Raw genomic sequence first — 10,573 nt, 5'->3', positions numbered from 1 at the left:
CGCAACATTGGTCTTAAGACAGTACCATTCTGTCAATGACAGTACATAAAATTGAACCCTAAACAAGATCACTTCAAATAAAAAAGTGCCAATATATGAATTGAAGGGAAAATAAAGGCATCATGGCTCATCAGCTCAGGAAACTGTGGTTGTTTAGACTTGCTGCATGAGCAGTGTTCTACTCCAAATTGTCCAGATCTCAAATATATATATTTTTTTTATATTTAAACTTTATTTAACTAGGCAAGTCAGTTAAGAACAAATTCTTATTTACAACGGCGGCCTACCCCGGCCGAACCCTAAACCCCGGACGACGCTGGGCCAATTGTGCGCCGCCCTATGGGACTCCCAGTAACGGGCAGTTGTGATACAGCCTGGAATCGAACCAGGGTCTGTAGTGACACCTCTTGCACTGAGTTGCAGTGCCTTAGACCGCTGCGCCACTCGGGAGCCCTATCACTAGCTTTTTTAATATAGCCTAACTTCTTAAAGGGAACACAATGCAAAAGAATGGACAAAGCCCAATGTAGACTTCTATGTCCAAAGATACTCAAATAAACTTCACATTTTCCAGGTCCTTCTCTAGTGTACCTGCGCAAGGCTATTGAGTGGAATGTTATTGTGCTAAATTAAGTCTCATTGGGTTGTACGCAGGATGTTTGTGACCTATATATTTGAGCTGCCTTGAAAGAATAGGAGAGGAGTCGCGCCTCGATCAGACCGACATCGTCATTGCATCAATGCCGCGTACCAAACTCTGCAGTCAAACTTTTTTCATTACGTAATCCACAGTTTTTACTGGATATGTATGCAACAGAAGTTCAACATTCACCTTCTGCTACCATTTCTGTCAAGTCTGCACATATATCCAACGTATGCGTCAAATTGTATCTAACCTACGCACCAAAAAGAACACAGAACGCACTGCAACTGCAACGCTGCAAGACAAACGCAGCATTCCATTGGAAATCAGTGTACTTCTGGTGTACCAAAAACGCAATGACGCTGTCGGTGGGAGAGAGGCGTTACAAGGCCCACTTTCCTTTTCTATAACTCACACAGAGGGGAGTCAAACTGACAGACAGGGATTCCAGACCAGTTTCGCAAAGTAATAAATACACTTTAATAAGACTACCAGGGCGACAGTTTTAAAAGCAAGAGCTTGTAGTCTACTTCTCTGGTAGCCCCTATAGAGGGATAAGAACAATAATAGAGACAAACATCAAAATGACAGTCTTTAAAAAACTTTAATGCTGTGAAAACTTCTGTTTGGACACATGCTCTGCGTGTATACCGAACAAAAATATAAAACGCAACATTTAAAGTGTTTCACAAAAAGCTTATTTCTCTCAAATATGGTGAACAAATCAGTTTACATCTCTGTTAGTGAGCATTTCTCCTTTGCCAAGATAATCCATCCACCTGACAGGTGTGGCATATCAAGAAGCTCATTAAACAGCATGATCATTACACAGGTGCACCTTGAGCTGAGGACAATAAAAGGCCACTAAAATGTACAGTAGTGTCACACAACACAATGCCTCATGTTGAGAAGGAGCGTGCAATTGGCTTGCTGACTGCAGGAATGTCCACCAGAGCGATTGCCAGAGAATACAATTTTAATTTCTCTACCATAAGCCGCCTCCAACGTCGTTTTAAATAATTTGGCAGTACGTCCAACCGGCCTCACAACCACGTGTAACCACGCCAGCCCAGGACCTCCGCATCCGGCTTATTCACCTGCGGGATCGTCTGAGAACAGACACCCGGACAGCTGATGAAACTGAGGAGTATTTCTATCTGTAATAAAAGCCTTTTTGTTGGGAAAAACTCATTCTGATTGGCTGGAGCTGGCTCCCAGTGGGTGGGCCTGGCTCCCAAGTGTGTGGGCATATGTCCTCCCAGGTCCACTCATAGCTGCGCCCCTGCCCAGTGATGTGAAATCCATAGGTTAAGGCCTAATGAATTTATTTTAAATTGACTGATTTCCTATATGAACTGTAAACTCTGTGAATTTGTTGAAATTGTTGCATGTTGCGTTTACATTTTTGTTCCGTATAAAATAACAAAACCTTGCAAAGCGGCTACAATTTACTTTCAGGGTGTGTTGTTTTCAGGAATTCAACAGGAATTCCCATTGCTTCACCAGGGTGAAACGTTGACCTTTGTGACTAATGTAGCCTGCCTACTTCAGAGTGGCCCTGCAGCGTCTGCTTTCACTATCAGTACTGGCTCTGAGGGAATATGCCTCTTCACGCCCTGAGTACTGCATGGAATGCTGCTTTACATGCAGGCAGCCTTCACACAACACAGCCATTACAGGCTGGAAATATGTGCTTGTCTTGTACCAATACAAATTTTGAAAATAAATTATATCCGCTTCTTGTTTTGTTTCCTTACTACAATTCTTCCGAGTAGCGCGGTACTGATATCGTTAACAACCCTACAGTAAATCATACAGTAGTGGGCACCTCTACCGACACAGCCTCTTAGTGGATAGAGCAGGATGATTAACAGGAAACTCAGGACACGGACATCATTGTGCATCGCAAATGGCACCCTGTTCCCTAGCGCACTACTTTTGATCAGTAGTTTATTATGTAATATGTAGGGAAAAGGGCACCATTCTGGATGCAGCCCATACCTGCAGCATAAAAGTCACTCATAACGCCCTACATCTGAGAACAACGCGTGCAATGCCTATGTCTGCCTACGAGATAAGCACCAAGACCACATTTTCATTCATATCACTCACCTGACAAACTGACCTTCCTCAATAGTAGTTTTACACAGCTGTTTTGTTTATGTTTGAGGACCAACACATGTTGCTTAGAGTGTGTTGTCACTTTGTATTATGCACTCGCCCTCTCTCAAAAAGGTGCAAAGAGGGGTTTCTGTTCATTGAGTGAAAACAAAACCGTGGATCAGTCTAAGAAATTGGCTTTTGAACTAGGTTGTAGGTAGGATTTAGCCAATTGTGCCTTGAAAAGTGCTTGCAATTCAAAATGTTCTGCAGCTGAACAGAGTAGGCTATTTGGGGGAAATCGTATGGCAATTCCACAGTAACAGAGTGATGCTGAGACTCCGATTTGTACACTTTTAAAAAGTATGTGAAACAAAAACCAAAGACTGCGGAGTTAAACAAACCCTGCACAAGGACTACATTTTACAAAAACATTTACTTGTAGAACAGTGCAAATGAAAAGTTTGGTAACAGAATGATGGCACAAACAGTCATTCTGTTATAAAACTGCGCATCTGAAAATGTTTTTCAAGTATATCTGTTTTAGGTACATTTTCACTCAGTTACTGTGGAATTGCCTTATGGCAAAAGCAATGCCAATTAAACTGGGCTGAGGTTTGGATTGTCAGAGAAGAGCAGTTAATTTAAGCTGAGGTTTAGATAAATAACTTCTGCATCTCTGTGGGATGACAGGGGAAGGAACGAATCATGGATTATAATAGTATTCTTAAAGTAGAATCAAACAAGCACATTCAGAAGTCAGAGAATTTGGAAAAGTTCTATCAAATGGTACATCATATAAAGGCTACTGTTTATAAAGGATGATTGTGTGTGAATGGGGGGGGGGGGGTGTAGTTGCCTTTTTGAAACAGCTGAATATCCTCAGATGATAGATCCCTTGTAATGATGACAGTCCCACAAAACCCTTAACAGTAATGATAGCCAGAGAGAGATACTATTGAACATATGACCGGAGGCCCCCATAATAGAACAGGACAACAATTGCATTATCATTTAATCTTGAAACTGCAACTTTTCAGAAAACTTAAAAGGGAAACCGTACTGAATGATATTTATGACGTCATCTAAATAAAATTGACAACTCACTTTCCATTGCAGTAGTTAGCAAACTTTCTCTCAGGTTGGATAGCTAGCTAGAGTAACTTCAGTGTGTGTGTGTATATATATATATATATATATATATATATATATATAAACACACAAAGGTGGTTCATTCTCACTTTCCTGGAAATAAAACCAACTGAGTGACTGGCTGGGTGAATGGATAACACATTGCTCCTCGTCAACTAGTGCGTTAGAATGCTAGCTAGCAAGATAATTATTCCAGCTAGCTAGCTAACTTTTTTGACATGAGAAATTCAAACCAAGAACACATAGCTAACGTTAGCTTGCTTACCTCTGTTGTCCTTTGTGATGGAGGTTTCTTTAAAGCTTGTTTGAAAGAAGTTTCCATCGATCCAGTCATTGTCACAACTTCACACCAGAAACAAATCCCCAAGAAATCAATGCATTGATCCCATCTCACTTTAGGCCGATGCCGCTATACACCCATCCCGTTGCTATCCCGTTTCTTCGCCCGAGCATGGAGGGAAAAGTCCTTGTTAAAATGAGAACAAAACTAACCTCAATAACGCAACTGGTTCACATCAAATTGACCGAAAGTACATAATACAAAAATGGATATGTGAAAATCCTAGTGAAGAACGATATACATGTTTAGCATCCAGTTAGAAAGTTGCCTCCCTCTGATCAATTCTTCATTTGGGAAGAATTGACTGCTGACACTACTATTCTGCTAGCAGCACTAACGATGATGTCACTTTCCTATGGTAATGTACCTTCGAAATAAAAGCCCGCATTTCAAAACATTGCAAAGAGTATAACTCATTCAAAAGATACTACATGTTAATCGATTTGTATTATGCTTACAATGAAATGCAAGAAGGAATTTATTTTGAAATATGTTTTTAAAACATTATTTTAAGACCACTGTTGACAAATACAATGTTCAGACTGGTATGTTGACAATATAGGGCTTATAGTGAAAAAACGATTATTTGTGCCAATATAAAAGTGGGGTTTGGAGTACTCAGTAGGGTCTGTAGAATCTATCAGTTGAGGCTCCTCAGAGTAGGAAGGAGAGGACCATCCTCCAAAGTGAATTTCATTTTTTTTTAAACAGACCATTTAAAAAGTTAAGCTTTTTAGATAAAACTATACTAAATATAATCACGTCACCTAATAATTGATTAAAACACACAATTTTGCAATGAAGGTCTACAGTAGCCTTAACAGCACTCTGTAGGGTAGCCACATGGTGTAGCCAGAGGACAGCAAGCTTCCATCCTCCTCTGGGTACATTGACTTCCAAACAAAACTCAAGTATTTTTGTTCACCCAACTTAGAATACCTCACAATCAAATGCCGACCGTATTACCTCTCGAGAGAATTCTCTTCGGTTATAGTCACAGCCGTGTATATTCCCCCTCAAACCGATACCACGACTGCCCTCAAAGAACTTCACCGGGCTTTATGCAAACTAGAAACCACATATCCTGAGGACACATTTATTGTAGCTGGGGATTTGAACCTCTATTAGATCGGTGTCCACCCGCTGGACGGTTGAGCTAATGTGCGCTAATGTGATTAGCATGACGTTGTAAGTAACAAGAACATTTCCCAGGACATAGCCATATCTGATATGGGCAGAAAGCTTATATTCTTGTTAATCTAATGGCACTGTCCAATTTACAGTAGCTATAACCATGCTATTGTTTGAGGAGAGTGCACAGTTATGTACTTGAAAATGTATCAATAAACCAATTAGGCACATTTGGGCAGACTTGATACAACATTTTGAACAGTAATTCAATGGTTCATTGGATCAGTCACAAAAAATGCACATACACTGCTGCCATCTAGTGGTCCAAATCTAAATTGTGCCTAAACTGGAGTAATACAGTGGCCTTTCTCTCGCATTTCAAAGATGATGAAAAAAAACAATATGCATATCCTTGCTTCAGGCCCTGAGCTACAAGCAGTTAGATATGGTATGTCATTTTAGGCAAAAATTGGAAAAAAAAGGGTACGATCCTTAAGAGGTTTTAACAAAGCATATGAGTTAAACGCTACGGAAGTTCTATCAACACATTGACAGTAATACTCACAATGGAAAAACATTGAACCACTGCTACTCAACTTTCTAAATGCCTACAAGGGCCTCCCTTTGGCAAATCTGATCACGACCAATAACATTTGATTTGAAAGTGAACTGTGTTTACATTCCGCTGATTCTGTTGAAAAACTTGTCATAAACGGAAGCAAACGGAACAAAACAGGGATGAAGTTAACTGAATATGTCCAATAGAAACTCTCGTTTGCAACTGTTGGACTAATGATTACAACCTATATCAGCTAGATGCAGGCAAGAGTGTGCAAGGCGGTGACTGTCTGGCCTAGGTTGTAGCAACCTCATGATGGGTATAGAGAAAATTTGATACTTACGTATATTTACAGTGTTCCACAATTGTTTACACATGTTTGCTGAATCTTTGGCCCATTTTCCCCAAAACTCTATCTCTAGCAAAAGCAAACATGTTTGTTTTTTTTTGCAGCAAAATGGCACACGCATCATATGAATAGATCTGTCTACGAACCAACACTGATGTGCTCAACACAAAACACTACTATGAATATCCCATCAGTAGGTTCATGCCATTTCAGTGTTGCACTGTAGCCGGTTGTAAAAGATTACAGTAATCTACTCAAATATACATAAACACACAAATGCAATTCAGTAACAAAAACATTTCCAAAATGCTGTGTTTTGTATCTAACACTTTCCATACCCAACAAGAGAAAACCTAGAAAAAAATTCAGTAAGATAAAGGGTTTTCTGTACAAAAATAAGTAGCTCATTCTTTCAAAACAGACAAAAACAAATGCAAAATGTAAGAAAAAAATGACATTAGGCTGCATCCTATTATGGTCTGGCCACAGCACCTCATTTACATCACAAGCGATGTTTCTCCCTGGCTAAACAGCTTGGAAAGAATCTTCTGGAGTGACGGCTCCAGCCGCCGAAAGTCCCCACATCAACTTCACCACATGCATCTGCCATTGCCTGGAGAAGAAGCATGCGTGCGAGGGGATGGCGGTCATACACCTTCCATCGCCATGCCGAAAAAAACTTCTTCAATTGGGTTTAGGAATGGGGAATATGGTGGGAGGTATAGAACAATAAATTGTTTGTGGTCAATGAACCAGTTGCGGACCAGAGCAGCCCGGTGGAAACTCATGTTGTCCCAGATGACAACATACCTGGGCTGCTCTGGTCCACCCCTCTGTTCGGCTAGAATGAGGATGCCATGTAGTGTGTTCAGGAATCTGATGAGAAAGGCGGTGTTGTAGGGACCATGGTTGGCATGGTGATGGAGGACACCTTGCTGGCTAACGGCTGCGCACATGGTGAGATTCCCTCCACGTTGTCCAGGGATATTCACAATGGCCAATAATGTTCCATCCCCTTCTTTTGGCTAGGCCAGCCTCTATGTAAATATAAGCGTGCTGATGCAGTGGCATCCAGCTCCAAGACTCTGAAACAGACAAGACAATATGTGACAGACCTAGAGCAGTCAATACGAGGCACAATACACGGGATTACAGTACTGTGCCTATACAGTGCTGATATGATAGTAAATTCACAGTATAGTACTTACTTGCACATATTCACAGCGCTGTTCTTTAACCCTCCGACTTTCGCTCAAATAGCACCCTGTAGACCCGTTTCATCCAGATTCGGTTGCGCTGTAATACACGGTCCAATGTAGACAAGCCCACCTGGTGAATGTTATTGAATATTGTGTTTGTCTGCAATTATGTGGTTCTGGATTTCTCATAGTCTAATGGTATCGTTTGCCACCACCATGTTCAGAAAACAAGTCTCCTGTTCTGGTGTGAACCGCCGGTGTCTTCCACCATGGCCTGGCCATCTCAGTTCTGCAGAAGATCAACAAATATGATTGGTTACAGTAAGCTAAAATAATCAATTTTCTTTCAATATGACATTACATTACAGTAACATTGGTCAACAATCACTGAGTAACATATGCCTAGTAATATGTCAGACTGCAGTATACATACATAAAGAGCATAGAGTAGATGGTAGGTAACTTACCGGTTCTCATTTCTGGATATACGAATGATAGATGCAACCATGTAGCGGTTCAGGTTGGGCTGAACTCTGCCCAGCCTCCCTCATACTCAATCCATGGTTGAGCACATGGTCAACCAACGTGGCCCTGATCTCATCCCAGCCAGCCAGCCAGCCAGCCAGCCAGCCAGCCAGCCAGCCAACCAACCAACCAACCAACCAACCAACCAACCAACCAACCAACCAACCAACCAACCAACCAACCAACCAACCAACCGTTCCTCTCTCTCCTTCACATCTAGCTCTTGCTTCACCATTGATTTCCTTTTATACTGCTAAAGCTCTGATTTCTAAGTGAACAATTCAGCAACTAGTGTTTACACCTGTGAGGAGTGGGTGTTGCCAATTGGTGTATATAGCTTGGCATTGTGATTGGCGTTGCTTTCCAAAGGGACTAAAGAGGTTTTAATGTTGAATGTTGTGCCTAATGTAGAGAACTGTGTGTAGTGTTTTGCAAAAAAATGTGATATAGAATTGAAAGCTGAGTGTAAAGCAGGAATTGTGCTTGCAATTTTGCAGACTTGGTTTAGGGATTTGGTACATGAGTTTCAGGTTTCGGTGATTGCGTTTCAAGTTCCAATTTTAGTGTGTAAACAATTGGGGAAAAACTGTAAAACCAAATACTTTTACTCAAGTAGTATTTCCGTGCGAGACTTTTACTTGAGTAATTTTCTATTAAGGTTTCTTTACTATTACTCAAGTATGACAATTGGGTACTTTTTCCACCACTGATAGTATACTGCTGCCAGGAGAACGGCAATCTTACGCCACCGTGTGATAATGCGAGCGTTTTTGCAAAGAGCGCTCCATAAACCACACCCCAGTGGGCGGATCTAGGCATGGTTGTACTGGGACACGTTTTAATACAATTGTAGGCCTCTCGTTTTAAAATGTTATGAGTCCGCAGTGGTTCTGTGTAGTTACGCTAATCATATTTGCCATATACACATGGTTAGCAGATGTTAATGCGAGTGTAGCGAAATGCTTGTTTGAGACAAGTGTATTGCAGTTATTTTTGTCTTAGACTTAATAAGTCAAATATGTTTGAGTAACAAATTGGGAAATAACGAGTTATTTGGATTTTAGTTACCACTAGTACTTGGATAAATTCGTGCTCGTTGACATTAAATTCACATTATTGTCATTGACCCGTGTCCGATCTCTGTACACTTTGGCTGCGTATTGACCAGGGGAGAACAACTGCCCACCCTCATCGAAGCCACGGAAGTTAAAGGCCGACCGAGGTACTGCATTGTTAGCAAAAAACAGGATCCCCTATTACAGTGAATGGAAATGGTCAATCTTCGTGTAAATCAAATAAAAATGGAAGACAATCATGGTACAAATAGTTTCTTCTAAAACAAGAGATGTATGTCCTATAAACAATTATTTTAAAATTGCACACAGAAGAAGTTAACTTATTTTAGATGCTAATGTCAGCCTGCAGTACCCTGGTCGTCCTTCAATTTGAGTTAAGGTGTCTACATAGTAGGTTCGGTTTGCTCCAAACAGAACTCAGCTAGGCGAAGTGAACGTCTTTGCCTCGCATACGCCCTTAAAACACCGCTTGAAAAAAAGAGGCAATAGTACTTTGTGTCCCTCTTGAGACGCCTTAGCCAGTATAGATTTAATCAAAATAGTCTGAGGTAATCTATGATAACTCAATAAATCTGTCATTAATTTAGACGTTTTTGCTGAGGTCTTAATCATGCAATTGTACATCTAACTATGATGTTTGGTGCAGTATTTCTCAAGTGGAAAAATGTGCATGAGAACAAGTCGTCTCGTTGAATGATAGACTTCATTGAAGAATCCCTACTGTTGACCAATCACCGAACGAAGGGGTGTAGACTTCGGCTACCGAATTTCGCCTTGCCTCAAGGGAAACAAGATGTGTGTACGAACAGGCCCCCCAAAACTAACAAAAACGGCACAAAATGTCATAATATATGCACAAATTGTTTTGGATGGGAAGCATGTAGACGCCTTTAGTCACTGAGAGAAGGCAGCACTGAGCTAGCATGCAAAGTCACTCCCTGGAGTAGCTCAAACTGCGCATTTTATCAGAGAGAAAGAGACGAAGCGAGAGGTTTTACTCCTCCCAAAATCTGTTCACGAAAATGAACCCTGTGAGGAACGTTTGTATGGCGGTCATTGAGAGAGTAGAATTTGGTCAACAAAAAATGTAATTGCTCATTTGCTACGTGAGGCTTATTTGATCTAACATCCGTTTCGTAATGGTTAGGTTGTTACGAATGCACTGACATAAGTGGACGCACGTGACATTTTGGCAACTTTGGAAAAAAAGCGACTTTGTATTGGAGCTGTAACTGTTGTCATATAGATATATTGAGAACTCATCATGGATATAACCAATTTTAGCATGGACATTGCCATTGAGGGCTTCCACCATTTTAAGTGTGGGCATTCCTATGAGTTGGGAGAAAACAGCCAATGAAGAACATGAAAATGGACTACTTTAAAATGGTGATGGCCTCAATGGCGCTGCCCATGCTGTAGCAGACGCGACAATGGCACGGGTACAAAGATGCATCCACTATTTCTCGCTATGGCCTGTTGTTCACGTGCGTATCTGC

The 10,573-nt window shown here is 41.0% G+C and overlaps 1 protein-coding gene and 1 long non-coding RNA gene across 2 annotated transcripts in view; both read right to left on the bottom strand.

Moving 5' to 3' along the window:
- The window catches only part of LOC111981742 (rap guanine nucleotide exchange factor 6-like), a 167,581-nt gene extending 163,042 nt beyond the window's left edge, over nt 1–4,539 (bottom strand). Inside the window, 1 exon segment of the mRNA XM_070449279.1 lies at nt 4,161–4,539. Coding sequence (XP_070305380.1) covers nt 4,161–4,229 — 69 coding nt within the window. The 5' untranslated portion in view covers nt 4,230–4,539.
- A 641-nt stretch (nt 4,540–5,180) lies between these two features.
- Nucleotides 5,181–8,187, bottom strand: LOC139022666 (uncharacterized). Its single transcript, XR_011473735.1, has 3 exons — nt 7,941–8,187; nt 7,483–7,762; nt 5,181–7,359 (listed from the first exon to the last, which is right to left on the bottom strand). It is a non-coding gene; the product is annotated as an uncharacterized lncRNA (long non-coding RNA).
- Between the last annotated feature and the right edge of the window lie 2,386 nt (nt 8,188–10,573).

This window comes from Salvelinus sp. IW2-2015, linkage group LG20 (assembly GCF_002910315.2).
Source record: "Salvelinus sp. IW2-2015 linkage group LG20, ASM291031v2, whole genome shotgun sequence".
Taxonomy (NCBI): Eukaryota; Metazoa; Chordata; class Actinopteri; order Salmoniformes; family Salmonidae; genus Salvelinus; species Salvelinus sp. IW2-2015.
The sequence above is the reverse complement of the archived record's forward strand: the minus strand, read 5'-3'. Positions and strand labels throughout refer to the sequence as shown.